At 39.2% G+C, this 18,857-nt stretch overlaps 2 protein-coding genes across 2 annotated transcripts; both read left to right on the top strand.

Annotated features, from left to right (window-relative positions):
• Positions 1–715: 715 nt before the first annotated feature.
• Positions 716–3,282, top strand: LOC147761565 (lewis-type alpha-(1,3)-fucosyltransferase-like). Its single transcript, XM_087014178.1, has one exon. The coding sequence runs from the start codon at positions 1,572–1,574 to the stop codon at positions 2,946–2,948; it is 1,377 nt and encodes a 458-aa protein (XP_086870304.1). The 5' UTR covers positions 716–1,571; the 3' UTR covers positions 2,949–3,282.
• A 4,195-nt stretch (positions 3,283–7,477) lies between these two features.
• Positions 7,478–18,591, top strand: LOC106165580 (uncharacterized). The gene is made up of 3 exons (XM_013543836.2): positions 7,478–7,997; positions 10,783–10,833; positions 16,063–18,591. Exons 2-3 carry the CDS (start codon positions 10,813–10,815, stop codon positions 17,872–17,874), a joined length of 1,833 nt encoding a protein of 610 aa, XP_013399290.2. The 5' UTR covers positions 7,478–7,997; positions 10,783–10,812; the 3' UTR covers positions 17,875–18,591.
• Positions 18,592–18,857: the final 266 nt, after the last annotated feature.

The following is an 18,857-nucleotide window of genomic DNA, read 5'->3' as shown; positions in this document are numbered from 1 at the left end:
AAGCAGTGTAAACACTTCACAGAATTGTTAAAAAAATGAAGCAAAGATAGGCCTATGCTTCCTACTACCAAAGCTAAAAAAGTAATTTCGGTCGATGCCATTTTGTCTACTTTGACTCACACGTAGCAACCAACTATCGGGCGGCCTGTCCGACCTTCAGTCCACCAAATACCACGACGCTCTTGTCGACCCTTTTTTCGCTACAAAAAAAACCTGGTATGTGCTGCTTTGGACAGAATGTCACCGAAATTTTCCGGGCGCGGCCAGCCTTTCGTATAATTGTAAAAGGGTGATATCTTCATGTCCAACATCAATGGCAAACCAATCCAAAACGACGGCCCCCGTTCTCTTTATGACTTTAATTGTCGTGTATTTTGAAATTAATGCTAGAGATGAATTTGACGGCAAAGCCGCCATATTTCCACGTGGTGATAATACGCATGCGCAGAAAGCTCATTTTCCGCTCTCGGAACTACTCGGATGTCTCCGCAGTCGACAATGACAGTATGGAGCTTGCGGAATTAGCCGAGGATTGCCGATTGCATTTTCCGGCAAATTCAATAACGACGTTTGCGACAACCGACTTCCTTGGGGGGGGGGGGGGGGGGATTTTTTTTTTTTTTTTTTTTTTTTTTGGAGAACGGACGAAAATCGGTGCGCGCGCAGGATGTCATCCATAAAAATAAAAAAGTGTGGCCTAATTAAAAAAATATTGATGAAACTCGCTTAAGTCAGCGGTCCATGTAACATTGTAAGGGAAAGTATTAGTAGGGTCTCTTGCAACAACGCAGGTGTTCTAGGAAATAGGTACGTCTGCCAAAATGGGTGGGTCTCAGAGGAGCAGACGATTCTGCTGATATTTATCAAATAAAAATAATTTCTGTTTAAAATTAGGCCTACTGTCAAACTGACACCAAATTAAAACTGACTTTCAAAATACATAACTGAGAGATATTATGTCTAAAAGCGTATAATTTTGAAGAAATATAGGCCTACCAGTGCGTCTCTGCTTGACCTGAGGCCAGCTTTTATACTTTTCACGTCTGTTTTTCTTACACTGGCGCTATTTACTGTCTTTTTAATTAAGTAGAAAACATGTACAGTGAGTGATCGTACGTGCTTAATCGACTGTTTTACATCTTTGCATCTGAAGAAGCTCTTTTGTCCACTCGTGTGAACAGTCTATATTCAAGGAAACCGTTCCTGTACGTGTACACAGAGGTCAAGGATCAATCCAGGACTTTAAAAAATCAAAATAAAATAATTTCCCGATTGCCATCAGGAAGAACAAGAAGATTCGCCCCAAATCCTATCCCGCAGTGTAGCATACTACGCTGTGCTACGGTGTTCTACTCTGCACAAGTTTAGCTCCAAATGCATTTGGAAGTCAACACCTTTCCTGCAGTAGGCCTACATAATGAAGTTTCTATTACAGCGGACACTCCTTGTGCTGTAAAATCGTGAAGATGACTACACCACGCATTAGTAGCATTTCCATCTGTTTTGAATATACGCCACTTACAGTGTAAAAAATTCATGCATGAGGCATATTATATGGGCTCATCTCGCACATGCTATCTGCATATATAGTCGACTGTGTTTGCAACTTTGATACCGGAATCATTAACATCGCCTGTCTTTATATGGCTCGCTTCCACCGTGCGACCTATCCGACATTTCCTCTGCAGGGGACATGGACGTTAACGACGCCTTTCACAAATAAGATGTTGAAAAGGAGAGACGTTTTGGTTGGCTTTCTGTTTTTGTCATGCATTTGGTGTATCTGTGTGATTTTTACATTGCGTCCAAGCAGCATAAGACATATCAGACCCAGGCAAGTGTCTGAACTGGGTAACATGTCCGTCACGAGGGCTTCTGACGGGAAACACAAGGCATCCTTCGTAAGCCGGCCACGTGCCGCGAAACGGATTTTACTATGGAATGATTATGTGTTTTACTATGACGTAAAACGGAAGCCTATCTTTAAAGATTGCCCTATAAACAACTGCCTTATATTAACAGACAGAGCGTTCACCAACGAAGCGGATGCGGTAATATTCAATGTGGCCACAAAATATTTCAACCAGCAATGTCAAGGGAGGAAAGAAGATGGATGTGAGCTCCCCATGAAAAAATCCCCACACCAGGTGTGGGTTTTTCACACTCTTGAAGCCCCGTGTCAGGTAGGCTACCATACACACATTGACGTAAAAGGAACGCTTCCTGGTAGTTTTAACTGGACATTTACTCACAGGGTGGATTCAGACGTTTATACGCCTTATGGGAGGATTGTAAAACGCGACATCCCACTACGGCGAGATTTCCGTGAAATCGCGAGATCAAAGACTAAGTTGATTGGTTGGTTGGCCAGCGACTGTAAAACGATGAGCAGACGAGAGGAATATGTCGCAGAATTACAGAAATACGTAGATGTCGATATCATTGGGAAATGTGGGAGGCCTTGCCCTGGAAAATGTTTCGATTACATAAACAAAACCTTCAAATTTTATCTCGCATTCGAGAACAGTTTAGCAGAGGACTACATAACGGAAAAATTCTACAGAATGGTGAATTTGGATGTCGTACTCATAAGCCGCAGTGGCAGCAACTACACGCGCCTCGGTTTCCGACCGGACTGGCATATCAACACAGACGATTTCCGCTCGCCGAAAGCGCTAGCTGACTACATCTTGATGTTAGACAGAAACGAGACACTTTATCTTCCTTACCTGGAATGGCGGAACCATTATAAGAGCACGAGAACTATGGACGGACCGGACGTGAATTGGTGCGGTTTTTGCGCCAAACTAAACGAGGTCGGTCGAACTCCTCCAAAGTGGTACAAAAAAGACGAGTTATTAAAGTGGTTCTACGGAACGGGTTCACTGAGAGGGTGTAGACAGCCCACCGACCTAGAGTTTCTGAAAGAGAAAAAAGACCCAACTTAAGTTTTAAAATCTCCAAATATGGTATAGGATTTATGTATTCTACGAGCAGCAGGATAGGCCTATATACATAAATTATTCATCTGTTCGGGAGAAAAAAGAGCGAGTGAAATTGCATTACCCATTATTGGGCAAAGCTTTCAAAAATCACCAGTCGGCATCATACATGGTGTGAAAAAGATATCCATGTGACTGTTGAGTGCACGTGTTTATGTCTACTTACTGTACGTCGTAATAGTCTATATTATTAATGTTCAATATATTGGACTTCTCCACTCTGCTTGAATGCAGAAAAAGTACTTTTTATGCAATAATAAAATTTCTTTTTACAACAGTAGCATAAAAAGATTTTGATACGATACAGTTTTGTTAAAAAAGAGAAAGAAATTAAGCAATTATTTTCGAAATGCGGTATCACGCCAATGGTGCAAACAAGACGTAATTAGATTTGAACGACATGTAGAAATATTTTAGATATCTTGATTGCAAATTGTGTCAAAATGGATAAAAATTCAAGTTGACATAAAGATAAAAAATATTGTAAGCGCCATCGTAGTCGGTGTGAGGTCGCATTCAGATCAATGTTCTGATCAGATATGGCCGACCCACTTGAATGCTTGTCGCGTACGTATTCTCCGTGGGGAAACTATTCAGTGTCTATTACCGGATTATGCGGCAAACATTTAAGTGGGTCTGCCATACTTGATCCGCGGATCTGTTAGTCCGCGGATCAACTTCTTCTGAATGCGGCCTAAGTGGAGTATTTCGTGCAAGTGTATTTTCCTATTAACTTATGAATATGCTGGCAAGGAATGTGCATTGAAAATGAGGACACCTGCTTGCACAAAATGTGTTGGTGAAAAGAATATAATTAATACGCCCGTTTCAATGATAATATGCAGTTAATACTCATATGATTGATATACACGGTCTGTGGTTCATGCAAAATCTAAAACGTCTTTTCGTGCGCATGCAATTGTCTCACAGAGAGCTGTAATCATTGTTCGGAAAAAATCGTTACGGAATCACCCGAGGATGACTTAATGGCGTTATCACCTTTTGCGCAGTCTTAATATCGATACTGATTTTTCGGGTTATAAAAACAAGCATTGCATGGAGATCAAAATGACTTTGGCATCCTCTGTCTCTTCATTCTGTTTATCATTTTATCGAATGATGCTGCCAAAATATCCTAACGTTTGAGGAAATGAATAATAGAAATCACGGAATAGAAAAACTGACCACTGTTCAGACAAATAGCATATTAACTGCATGCGGATACTCTTTGGAGAGAAAAGACGGTCGTGGTTCGAAATAAAACCTGCAACTTGTAATTTTGCCTGCTATCACTGCCCCCCGCCAGCCGTGAAAAAAATTCTGTGGATTCATAACCTGACCCTCACCTAAAATGAGAAAAAGACTGGATTGAAACCCATGTAGCTACTACAAACTGTCCCCATATTTAACCATGTGATCTACAATTCCCTTTGTACTTGTAGTGATGGCGACGTGTGTGTGTGTATGTGTGTGTGTGTGTGTGTGTGTTTGTGTGTGCCTGTGTGTGTGTGTAGGGGGGGGGGGGGTAAGGGGGGTGCAAAGGACCGTTGCCCCCTTATTCATATCCTGGATACGTCAGAGGCGCTGACACATAGAACATTCACTCTGACAGTCTCCAAAACTCAGGGTGCTGTATATGTACTCACTTGTACGTGAACTGTTGGCCATTTTCAAGTGTGATCTGGTACAAACAAACACCCTTCAGATCGATTTTTGTGCGATTGTGGGAATTCTTTTCTTACCACACACCCTCCCACTCCGGGAGGGATCAGGGTTGGGCCGATTGATACTTTGATAATAAACAGTTAAGTTAGGACGCCGGGGAGGTCGTCTGGACTGTTGTTATTGTCGACGCTGGTGTTATGGTTGTTGTTGTAATTCTTTTTTAAGTCCACCGATGGTATTATTGTGGTTTACTGATGTTTTCAAGATGAAACATTCATTTCGAATATGTGAACATTTTTATTCAGTATTAGATTAATTTAAGTCCATATAGCATGGTTTGTCCGAATATTTTTCCATTTCTCAGCATATTTTACAATTTTATTTCGGTATTTTAATGAAGGAGTTAATATAGCACGCAGGCACTCATTTAGCCGGTGTAACAGGAATGGTAGTCTTCCAGGAACCGTAGTCCGTTCCCATTACTTTGTACAGGTCACATTCGCCCCATATACTAACCCCAATACTCCGATTAACCCTAACCTGTACTTATCATATTGGACCCCGGACTTCCATTCCCAGGACTGCCATTGCTGTGACACCGGCACCTAAACTACTTGTCATCAATAAACACAACATGCGAAGACGATTCCTTGCTTTTTTTGTATTGCTCCAATTCAATCGAAAAGCGTCGACTTAATCAGAGCATTAAAAACACCACAACACAACAATTGTAATGTTAATTATAAACAAATCGCATATGACAAAAAGCACAGGATCACCTTGTATTCTGACGCTATTATTATTATTTTAATCGAGTTTTTCTTGACTTCAAATTAGTGCAGTCAGCGTTATCAGACGTTTTTGTTTTGCAAACTCTTTCAAATCTTGATTGTTCCAATATCCGTTATCCGTTCTCAATTTTATATACGCCTAAGTGCTACCGTAACGATTTTGCTAAGGTCTTCCTTTGTGTAACACGAAAAGACTGTTATTTTCCTTCTGATTTGCTGCTTGGATAAACAGTTAATATAGTTAATCAAGTTTACTGTTTAAGAATCTCAAAAGGTCTCACTGAAATCAAATTAAATGAATAATGTGGACAAGAATTAAGAAAGAATTAGAGAAAGTGTTGGCGTCATGTTCCGCGCATTAGAACTTGTACCTATTTGATTCTTGGTGTCAAATGTGCGTCCTGTAAAATTAAGCAGTGATATAATACTGGAGCAATTTAGTTCAATAATGTATCTTCCTTTCTCGACGACTCTCTCATTATCGACTTAAGATGCGGTCTACATGATCTTCAAGGTGTTCAAGGCCCCATATTGATGTTTTCAGTTCCGCTGAACGACCATAGAGGTAGAAATGCAAATAAAATACATCAATATTGACTTAAAATAATTTCATTGCTACCTCTCGTATTGTTCTACAATTTGTCATGATAACATCCATTATGTCACTCTGTACACATTGTTTTGTACATGTGGATAAAGGCCAACTTCACTTAACACGACCTGTCTTTCACAATGAAGAAACCTAAGCCCAAAATTGGACTAAATATTTAATCAGAAATTTGGTCTAGTTCAGTTCAAAGCAAATCCATAAAAGGCCACTTAAATAAAGTACACATTAGCCTGCAACATTGACTAGGCTTTTCTGGTTGTAAAATGTCATTCACATTGGACAATACCTGGTTTTCCTCACTAAAAGTAAACTAAAATTCTTGCCCCGGTTAAAAATAATAATAATAATAATAATAATAATAATAATAATAATAATGATAAAAACTTAAGTCATTTCAAGTGGCTAACATCTTTGTTACCAACGTTACAAGGTCACATGCACACGTCTTACCCTATCAGGAACAACGTTACAGCACTCTCATGACACCATACACATATCCTTAGCCAGGGAACTGACATATTTTTTTTTTTGGTAAAACCGGTGTAACGTGACAGAGTCCCCCATAACAGAGAGTCCGCTTCCCATTCATTTGTACAGGTAAGCCTCGCCCTAGATTTTGACCCACTTAGGTCAGACTAACCCTAACCATTAACTAGGCCCCTATATGGAGTTCGGACTTTCTGTTACGCGGACCCTCAGTTCCGTTACACCAGGCCTAGCCTTAAGATTTAGACCAATTCTCGGCAAAAATCATTTGTAAGCTACAAGAAGGGGTTATAAGGTCACCACATGAGGTACAACTAATCAATCCCTTGTCCCATAAAAAGTTATTTTAATTTGATAGAGGCAAGTCAGGCGTTGTACACATTGTCCTCCTGTGGTGATCTAATCATAATAAGAAAGCCTTCTGATATGGGTCGTACTAAGTTATGCCGACCCATGTTCACTGAAAACAGACCTTAGCGTACACACACAAGAACAGCAGTGACACCATTGTAATTAAGGGCCGCCGTACTGTGAGGTTATCGTAATGTCTAATAATGAGACCCAATTTCTATTTAAATTACATTAGGTCGAGCCAATTCCTCTGGTGAAAGGCCTTTAGAATATCTCCGTACGGAAAAGATATTCCATACCGCTCATTACTCAGTGAATAACGTATTGAGATATGGATCCGGATGAACGAGTGTGGAAGTGGATACTGTATTACTTTATGAATGAACAGACAGATGGATGAGAGGATGCGTGAGTGAACATGAATAAATGAATGAATGGACGAATAAGGGCATAAATGAACGGGCGGAGTATGGAAGAACAATTAGCAATCGTAGGCTAATTAACGATTTCATCAATGAAAAATTCATGAATGAATGAATTCGAACAAAACACACATAAAAAAATCTTCAATTGCGTCATGCACCCCGCCGCGATATCCATCAGCCCATGGAGACCAATTACGGCATCGTCAAAACTGCACCCGATGATCAAGGTACGTGGTGATCGACGAATCTCTGTGTGTGTGCTGCTATTGATCAGCGTAACACAGCAAGCGATCGATCTCGTCACTGCCTCACTAGATACCGAGGCCGCTAGATACCGAGCAGCGCGACATTCCGGCGTCACGTAGAGCACAGAGCCGGTGGCGGGCAACGCTCAAAGCGTCACACACGTAGGGAGTACACTGCCGCTATTTAAAAGGCAGTTGGGAATAATAAGTTGCCAGTCGGCGTTCAGAACAGTGTGTATATGAGACGCGAGTGGCTTGTCCATGAGAACGCCGGATAGCCTGTGCTGACGTTAAGGGTAGTGACCAACGCAGTAACTGACCCCTTGTGTGGTCAACACTGAATGCTAGTGTTGTTGGGGTGGACAAGTTTACGAATGGGGGCCTACGGATAGCCGACCGAGGACAGGTGACTAGACAGACAGGTAAGAACACAACTGTGTTTGTATCAAATGTAGTGTTCAGTCTATAAGGTTATAAGAGTATTTGCATTAGCTGCTAAGGTCCGGTGAAGAAATCAATATTCAGTAGATATAAAAAACTAATCCATGTACTGCACGAGAGAGAGAGAGAGAGAGACCTTGAAACATACTCCACGCTGACGTTAGAAGATCCATACTTACAGCAGCAATGGCATAAAGCAATAAAAAGTTATTGACAAATTACGAGTAGCTGATGATATCGTTCGTGTAATAAATCATTTGCTTAATTGTACGCTTGGCATTACTACAGTATAAGTCTAATACATGCAGTACATGCAGCTGCGAGTTACTGAGTACATCAAATAGGTTACCAAGACAGTAAAAGTCAGATAGACAATACGTTTAGACAGAATTTACAAACTGCAACTGCGTATAAGACAATCACAAAGACGATCTAGTTGTCAAATCAGGCCCGTAGCCAGGGGGGGGGGGGTCGGGGGGGGGGGTTCGAAAGAACCCCCCTTTTTGCTGTTAAAAGGTCCACTCTAGGTAAAATTTGACGTAGGTACATGGGTATTATATGGTAAAAGGTCCACTTTTTCAGAAAAAGAACCCCCCCTTTGAAATTGCTGGCTACGGGCCTGCTAATGCACGTTTTTAGTGAAAATAAGAGCAGATACTTCAACGTGGGAAGTGTTAATTCAAGTCAATTAATACGCTACATATCGCGTAACGCAGAGTTGACGGAATGATAAGAAAATGTAATGATAGCTAGGCCTATATGTGGCCTTAGTATCTATTCGATATGAAATAATCATAACTGGCGCCTGATAAGAAACTCTATTAATTGATTAAACGTGTTGATAAAAAATATGATCATTCGCCTTGATGGAGTATCAAAGGTTATCGTATTTAAAATATAATGTTAATGATTTATTGGTTTATTGTTGTCAAATGCACAAGGTTTCAAAGAAATAGAATTATAAAGATATGAGACATTAAATTGAAGGGCCCCAGGAAAGATCTTGAAAATTTATTTGAAAATTATTTTTTTATGAAGCATGTTATCAGCGGCCCGTGTTCTGATTGATTTCATACGCGATTAGAAAATGCAGTTTATGCAAGTTATCGTCTATTTACGCTGTGTACCTATCGAAAAAATTCGATTATCAAGAACATATTTCAGAGTGCACTTTAAGTTCAAGAACCGAACGTAGCGCTGCTCGGTTAATATTTTTTTAAAATGTTTATGACGACAGGGTAATATAGATTTGGTCTTTTTGTGTTCTATTATTTTCTTTATTCATTTATTAGTTCATCCAATGAATCCAACTATTTTCCTTATGCACTTAAATATTTACGCGTAATCTACTTATTCGTTTGATCTTTTACATAATTTTTCATCTTATTTCGCTGTATTATCATAACTTATTCAATGTTATTAAATATTTGTAATAATCATAATCCGTGTGTACAAACTACGTGGGGTTCTAAAATCCCACGCTCACCCTCAGGCCTAATACTACGGCATCACACTACAGTATATATATAGTATCACGACTGGTTGCTCCTTTTGTTTTAGATCAACCGTAATACCGTTTGCCAAATTCGCCTGCGTTCTCAGATTCATTGCACTTATGTATAGTATTTGTTACTATTGGATCAGACGCTACCGGCAGTGCGCGCTCCAAAGATAGTGTTGGCAATTGCAAGATGAAGTAATGGTGTGAATAATTCCTTTTGATGTTCTCGTTATAGAACGCTAGCAAGTGGCTAAAACAATAGCAGAAATTAGGTAAATAAGCGAAGGAACGGGATCACATATTGAAAATCCATGTATTTGTGCTGGAACATATAGGCAAAATGGCATAAGAGAGTGAAAAGATTTGCGTACATAAGCCAAAGAATGTGTTACGGCTTATTGAAAATCCATGCGCCTTTACAGTGATATCTAGGTGAAAGGTATGCATTGTTGAGCTCTTGTTGATGTATAAATACAGTAAGGACACTTAATTTTGTTTTAAACCTTAGTATTTATAGTTTAAAGTTTGAAATCAACTTGTTAATTAAGCTATTTTCTTATTACGGTGTCATTTAACTATATTAACCACGAGGGAACTGGTTTTCACTTATATTTACGGATTAAAGATTTAGTATTTTATCTCCCATCACACTCAGATATTTTCTAAACAACTATGCATATAAGTTATATAAAAATTACATATTAATTGTATCATTAGCAGCACATTAACTGTGGTACAGTGGAATGTTGGCAAGATCCGATATTTCGTCAGCAGTCCCCGCTGTGACCGGTCACAAGGCTGTACATGTAGTTGATGAAAAAGACTTTTGTTCTATGGTTACTAATTTGAAGCAAATGAAACTGTTCATCGGCGTTAAACTGTTTTATAAAACAAACACGAAAAAGAGCTTTTTTTGCGAACGATTAGACCTCAATCCTAGATAACTGCTAAATGCCTAAAATGTGCCGTCTGTAAAGAAACCATTGTGAATAAAAAAGCAAATGTCAGGAAAATTACAATAAATCCCTAGAGCCTAGTTATAAGTTCTAAATACTTTAATTTCTTTTTGAAAATTTAATGCATATTTGACGCTATGTATTCTCAGTCATCTTCAGATTTGTAGTTATACAGGATCCTGGTTGTTCTTATAGTAAAAGTAACATCTGGGGCATTTTCTATTTCACATCAAATATTATCTTCTCACCCATTGGTTGTAACATTAGATATGGGTTTCGTGAATATATCGAACTTTTTATTTTCTTCAGTGGGCAGACGATCGACCAGCATTTTCCAAAATGGCAGACGAGAAGGCAAAGGTGAGTGCTCTCTTACTTCCTATTTTTTTTATATTCACTCATTCGATTTTGTAATTATTCGCCTGTTTATTTATAAAGTCTCTTATATTCTTATACATGTACCAAAATATGAAAATACTTCAAATGAACACAGGGGCATAAAAAGTCTCAAACCGTAACAGACACATTGAACTCAGTACGTTTCCCCTTATTTAACACAGAGGGTCACCATCTCCTTGGAACAAATAACGACAAAGATTTCGATTATCCCTCGAACACATATTTTTACCTACGATTCAATTACTACATATGTCGCAAATCGTGTAGCTTTTTTTCTAATACATGCGCATTTTGGGTATAATGAACATTTGGGGGAAATTACGTGAAGTTCTCAAACATCATACATTATTGATTGTTTTATATCGCAGTTTTAACGCTACGTTTCTCTGTTACTTGATAAAACATTAATTGCACGCAACCAGTGTAACTAATTTCCTCCTATTCAGAGCGCCGACTTGCAGTTAAGACAATTAATTCGCCATCTTCCCTGCATAATTTGCTGTATGATGACATTATTTTTCAATCTAAAAGCGGCATGAAAAAGGTTTCATTTAGTTACTTTGGTGTGCTTCAATATCAATTCCACGGTGATAGACAAAAATATATAGATTAATAAATTAATTAAAAGGAATAGATAAAGAAAACATTCTAAAAACTGAATTCACGAACGAAATATTTAAAAATTCCAAATTCTTTGATATCGGAGTCAATAGGAATATCAATCAATGCAAAGGAATATATTGCTTTGTGAGCGTAGTGGACAGGTCACCTTTCAATAACACAGCTGATCGATTGATTAAGACGTTCAATATTTTCCGAAACACTGGCTATTCTCTCGGATATTTTGATTTCATAGGCAAATCTTGTAATAGTCATGCACGACAGTCTATGAGCGACGAGATTGCGCGCTTTTCTTCCAATGGTATCCTTGTGAAAACTGTTGGTAGATCATTTTTAGTGACCTAGTGTACAGCTTGTCATCATGAATACCTTGAAGTGAAATTTTACTGATTTTGTTTGATTTGATTTACAATTTTCACTTATTCATTTATCTAGAATTTGCTCAATTCATGCACTGTATAGTTTTAGCTGCTGTTGGAACTTGAAAAGGGTATTTTTGTATTGAATGCATCTATGCAAGACACTGTAGTACTGTTCAATGAGATCTGGTGACATTTTGTCAGTGTCACCGTATGTCACTGAAAGGGACGAGTCTGCAGACAGAGTCACGAATTTAAAACTTGATCAGATATATGAACCCTGCGTGCGCGCGCACATGTTTGTTCGTAGGGGCGCGCGTGATTTTTACACGAATTTAGAGATATCTGATCGACCCTGCTTGATAGGGAGACGACAGGTAATGTGTATTCAATATGCCACGCGGTCAATGTTAATTAGCGAAATTAAGACTTTGTATTGATAAATCTAAATTCCGATACTACAGTATTACACCAATGTGTGTACAAAGCACTTCCACAGGGGGACTCAAAAACTCGCGCTAGTGCGTTTTGCCTCGTTCTTTATATCTGAGGAATAAATACTTATGGGACTACTTTTAAAAGCTTTTTAAATTAATTTTCTTTTACACTTTTTGCCCCTTATGTATTTTTTATCCCATCTTATTTTATCTTATTTATCTTAATCGCCTTTTTTCAAAATTTTATTCATCTATTAAAGCTGGTTGTATTAAGAAATAATATACAGAGATTCAGAGATTTCTGCCAGCTGTTTGTGTGTTCCCGATCGTATGGATAAGTACAACACAAGTCTGGATTTACAATGTGTCTTGTATCTTTGGCGTTGGATGATTATGGTGGCCCTGGTAAGCAAAGGCAACATTCACTGGCGCTGCCTCCCGTTTCTCTCGGCTTCCCTTTTCGAAGGAACCGCTCTGGTTATTGCAGAACGTGTCTGATCTCGGTATTTAAGTGTTATGGCAAGTTCAGCGGGAGGCACAGTATTACGCCGTTTTAGGTATATACCGGTACAGTATGTGCCATCGAAATTCCATGAATGAATTATTCAATAGATAAATGAAAAAAAGGGCTAAAATTTTGCTGATTTATGCATGTTTAAGTGTTTATTTGATTCAGACTTGCTAATACAAGTTCTGTTGATGTATAAGTCAAGATTCTCCTAAGTGGTGCGAAATTTGTGGTCCACCCTGTACGTTTTCCCCTCTCTCCTCCACGTGGGGTCCAAGCAAGAGCATGAAGTGACGACCTCTATCATCAAAGAGCACACCATGTCCTAAAGCCAGGGCCCTTTGTCTGAATCATCCCCCATGACGTCACTACCCCAGTTGGAGTTAATTGCTCGATTGCGCGTGGGGTGAGAGTGAATGAACGACGGCCGCCCACTGCTTGGTTTGTTAGAGAAGAGCCCTACAATAGACTTTTAAAATCGATGGTTTATATAACGTGATATTCGGATCTTTGGCAAGAAAATCGGCAAATGTTACCCAGATTTATGAGTGTATATGTGTTTATAGCGATAGATCTTCGTCAGAGTGAAAGTGTTTGAATCGATTGAATGAAGTGTTCGGAAATAACCGGTATAACTTTTGATTTCCTTTGATGCCCTTTCAAAAATGTTCTTAAAAAATTGAATATCAAGTTACAAGAAAATACGTCAAGGGACGAAGTGTAATGTCTACTTTATCATACATGTATACTGCAAGAATATGACAACCTAGTTTTTTTATCTAAAAGAAAAATTGATATTTGCATTAAATTAAACAATTTACTAGAGGCAAAATGTTAAATAAATGCATAAATTAAGGTATTGGAGATGACATTTAGGGACTCAATATACAATTGATAAGGCATAAAGTTTTGTTCGAAACCAAATGAAGTCAATAAATGTTCTAGAACTGGGACAAAACGCCCTTGGAAACCATATTCTGAGTGCCATAACCAGGTTAATTTGACATTGGACAGTAGGGGTGAAAATATCGAATACATCGTCAAAACCTATTGTGCGGTGCGATCGTTTTGCCCCCTATGTCTGTTAAGAACGTTGTTTTAATCGGTTATCGATTTCTTGGTCAAAACAGTAGGGGTTCTTAATGGTGGTTTCACCTCAGGAGTCACCGCCTGTGGTTTCCCTACATTGACAGTGCCAAGGATTCCATCACTGGATCTAAAAACACCCCGCTATGTTTTCACTATGGTATCAACAATAGCAAAACACCTCAAACAAAGGGTACTGAAAGTGAAAGTTATGTACATGTATACTATGCGTAGTTTGGTCAAAGATATCCCATCCTGGATTTCCGCACTAAATCGAATTTTTCTGGAAAAGAAAAAATAAAGATTTTGTTTCAATACATAACGCCGCAATTTTTGTACTCGATGACTCCTAATGGCCGCAGGAGGCAGACATTACCGTTCATTGTCAGAAGAATTGTATTTGGAGTGGCCCCTTGACAAATTGTCATTGGAAACGTGGTTGCAATGTGACCTAATGTTAAGTGGACGAATTCGATCTGGAATATTTTCGTACCAATTTCTGATATCGCTTCACTGAGACCAATAAATAACAATACATTAAAACCTTGGTTTGCGAGTGGTGTGATTTATAAAAAGGGCATCGGGATGAGGTGAGCGTATCGGGTTATTTATAGGAATTCTGTAATATTCTTGTACCCATTCATTTTGACAGTCACCTGATTGAACAATTACTACACAACGACCCCAGTATCGATGGTATGTGAGATTCCAGACTACTCGGCACCGAACTGGTTTTTCATCGTCTGAACTTAACCAAGGCCGGTCTTTGAGTGCCAAATTATGGATAACATGTCTTCGTCACTTTTCGTATATTCACATATGCAGAACATATGCATTCTCACTAAAAGGGAAAGAAAATTGCTTCATTCATTAAAGCCAAAAACTCTGTCAGACCGAACAACCTGGAAGAGACTCATTCTTTCGTTTCTGGAATGTGTTTCATGTATTCTAACACGTCATTGTGTTTTAATTAGACAGGAGTTTTCTACATTTCGCGAAAGCTTGCAAACTTGACGTCAACAATAACCATTTATTCGCACCAGCATTTATACAAAGCATCACGGCACGTGTGTGTTTCAGTGAAAATACAATGGTACTGCATTATCGAAACCTATCATTTTAGCTGATAATAAGGCAATCAATGAACAGAACAATGCAGTCATTCGACACAAATATAAAGAAAAAAGATGAATGGCTTTTAGTTCTGCGAGTACTCTATTAAGCGTTCAATGCAATATTTTACATTTAGACCCGTTTACATGTAGGCATATAAGAACAGAATAGGTCTACTATAATACCCATAATTAGGTGGAACGATGATACACGTTTGATCAGCGGTGAACAATATGTTTGGTCCGTCCTAAGAAAATCGATTATTTAAAAGTGACTTGCATTTTCAAGCACCCCATGGCTCGCGATACCTTTCAAAAACATGTCGGAAATGAATGGTTGTCATTTTAATTGATGTCCATGCAATCACATCGCCAAAGGTGATAGTTTGCAGAAAGTTCGTGTTGAAATCAACATTCTCACACTTAAGATCCTTTCCCACTTTTTATTTTCATTCAACTCAACACGATTCGCCTTTTTTGAACTATCGACCGATGACGCCTTTCCTTTTAAATCTGCCTTTGGTATTGGGGCTCTTCTTTGTCCAGCGTATCGGTTCGGGGCCATTGGCTCGACCCTTGAAAATCGTTGGGGTGACTTTTCCAAATGGTCTTTTTAAATCCAAAGACCAGTGGCGATCTATGGCATATTGAATATTTGGTAAATCAATAATTTAGGGCATGAAAGGTAGCCGTTAGTTAGTTAGTTAGTTCGACGTTGCATGATATCTTCAACTGATGTGAATTTTTCACTTACCAAATTTATACTTCTTTTAATTTCCAGCTGCTTTTCAATGTCAGACAACATGGTTTAAGTCAACAAATTTCAGTTGTCTTTATGTTACAAAATCCTTTATATACCTCCAGCGGAGGTTTGCTTTAAATTAATGTCATATTTGACAGAATAAACTACATTTTTGTACATCTAAAATCTGACCACTAAGCTTGACATCACTTATTCTTTCATCAAAATAATATTGAGACTTTTTAAAATACATATATTATACGCACGTATTTTTCGGTTTCTTGGTATTTTGTCTGGCTAATTCTACCCCTTTCTGTCATTGCAGCCTACTCTACGCGTGGAGGACACCATGGAAGCTGAAGCGCGTACACAGATCATGTACAGACAGATAGAGGCTTTCGAGGAAAAGGTGAAACTAAGCTCAGAGACATTTAGCGATGAGACTTTTCACAAAATGATGACGGAACTTAATAACAGTCCACTCGCCAAGAAACTTGGAGGAGTTTACTCCCTTGCCAACATTAGGAGCATAGTGCAAGAATTAGAGAAGAACGCGAGTGCCTTAAATGAAGGAAGCGCGTCAAACAGCTCTAACTCAGGAAGCAGCTCTGGCAAGTCAACGCCAAGCAGAAGGGAGAACAAAATTTTACTTTATTTAAAATGGTTCTTGGATTATGTGATTTACATGCGGGAACTCAAGCAAAATTTTACCGAGAGAATTTTCACGCCCTTGCAGGAATATTTCTACGACGATTCCCGAGGAGACACGAAAAGTCCCGGAGTAGAGTCGCTGCTGTCGACTCCGAGTGTCACGCCCTCTAGTGCCATGATGCGCTCAGTTATCAAAGAGGAGGATGAGAAGGATTTGGAGAACACCGAGCTGGCCGCAACAGCGAATCTGGAGGAATTAGACGCCCCATTGCCGCCGCTTCCGGGGTCTGAGCCAGTTTCTGGTGCGGCGAGCCCCGCCCTTCCCGACCCACGGGTAGCGTCATATCAAGCTCTCATGATGTTAGGGAAAGAGTTCAAAGAGGTGGCGACACTGTACGATAATACGGAATTGAAAAACGTCGCTGAACGTTTGCGTTATCTTACAGAACGGTGGGAGGTCCTTCTTGATGACGAATGTGAAATTAATCCCGATCTTTTTAGCGTTGATAGCTACGGCTCCACGGAGAGTTACATTGATGAAAAGGCAACAAACCCTAAACTTATCAATCTTGTTCGCTTCGTGCCCGATATAACTCACAAATGCAATAAAGCGGCTTGGTTGGCTAGAAAATGGCTAGAAATAGAAAACACTAAAACTCGAGACTTGAATGAAAAGTTGGTAACCATCAGGCGCATACAAATGGCTGTTTCAGATAAATTGGCAGATCTGGAAAAAAGTATAGGTGGCCAGGAGTCAATTCTTCTTCATCAGATTGATGAACTGCAGTCACTTCTACAGCGCGAAGAGCGCTCGAGCGAACTCAATATTCAGATTTATCAAACTGAACAGAGTATTGATACTCTGAAATCACAATTGGAAAAGGCGCAGAACGAAAGGGAACAACTGGTGAAACAACTTACAGAAGCGAAACAAACCAAAGCTGAAGATTACAAAACTATTCGACTTCAATATGAACAAAACCGTCTACAGAGGTTTCTCCTGCGAAGGAACATGAAAGTGGAAAAGTACAGGAAATCTGTCTTACGCTCTGACATGCACGTGGAGCTAGCCGTGAGACCGAGCATGATTCGCTTCACTGACCACGTGCAAGAGACGTGCGAAGAACTGGAGCAGAAGATAGACAAGTCAAAGAAGGAAAAGAGAAAACTTGAACACGCCATGATCCCTCTGCAAGAAGACCAGCACAAAGTGCAGGAGAAGTTATGGCGGCAACAGGAAAGCAGACGACCCAGCGTCTCCGATCCCTCCACCAACAATAACAATCTGAGGGAACATTTGAAAGAAACCAGCAGACGACCTGCGTCTTCTGCCAGCAATATGAGCGCGCGAACCCAAGACGCTAGCGTCCAGACGGTGATTTCCCGCCAAGAGCGGGTCACGTCGGCGGACGAGGCCATGTTGGACGTACATAACATGCAGTTCAGTCCCTCCATGTTGCAAAAAATAAAGGAGGTGAAACTTTAGCGAGTTAAGGGATTTTTGTGGAAGTCCAGTGTTTAAAAGAGGGCACACATTGTTATGTTTGCATTTAGCGTTGGACAAATGTTTGCTCCAATGTGAATTATTTCAGTGTCATAATCGGCATACATCCATGACGACATAGCAATAATTTTACATGTGAGTATCTTTGTTATTCGTTTTTATAAGTGCATTGGAGGTTAAATGTATTTTCATACTTGTCAGACATGCAGTGCAGTAAGAAGAATTTAGCCGAATTTTCTTAAAGAATTGATTTATTGTGTTTTCGAAGCATTGCGGCCCAACTGTCGCAATGCAGAATGTCGAAACCCGTTGAACGACGTTGCTCCCGATTAATTTCTGTTTACTGAAAGGGTACTTTTTATAACAAGAACATCATGTTTCTAAATGACGGTGTATTGTTATGTTAGAGGACAGGAATCACAATTCAAATATGTAGACATTGTACTGTGAAACTAAAAACTCAGTTTAAAGGGCACCTGTCTCGAAGCCCATAAAAGTTATGCCTAGGGACGCTTGGTTGGCAAAGGAACTATGCACATTATAGTATATGTTCATACTATGCAATTACCATGATGGATTTATTAGTGCATTCAAGTGAAAATTTACAGTGCTCTCTTTTGCTCAAGGTTTTAATTTTTTACCATGCAAAGCACTTCTTCGATGTATTTATTACGTTTGTAGAATGAATAAATAATCAAAGTAAACGTCTATAGTTAGATTGTTCTTCGACATTATTTTTCATGGTTTGTAATTTACATGTGCGTCGTTTAAGACCTTTTTGCCTTTTTGTTTTTAAGAAACCATGTTGATTTTGGCCAGATTTTTGTCAGGATAAAAAATTAAGCCAAATAATGCAGCAAATCACCATTAGTTTATATTCTCCCAGATATAAAATTGCTCTGTGGCATTTAACTTGAGCCAAGATGAAGAGGATTGTGAAATAAATAAGTGTTGCACTGGGTTGA

Source organism: Lingula anatina, chromosome 5, assembly GCF_051362555.1.
Source record: "Lingula anatina isolate TDL-2025a chromosome 5, LinAna3.0, whole genome shotgun sequence".
Classification (NCBI taxonomy): domain Eukaryota; kingdom Metazoa; phylum Brachiopoda; class Lingulata; order Lingulida; family Lingulidae; genus Lingula; species Lingula anatina.
This window is presented reverse-complemented; position numbering and strand designations above follow the sequence as displayed.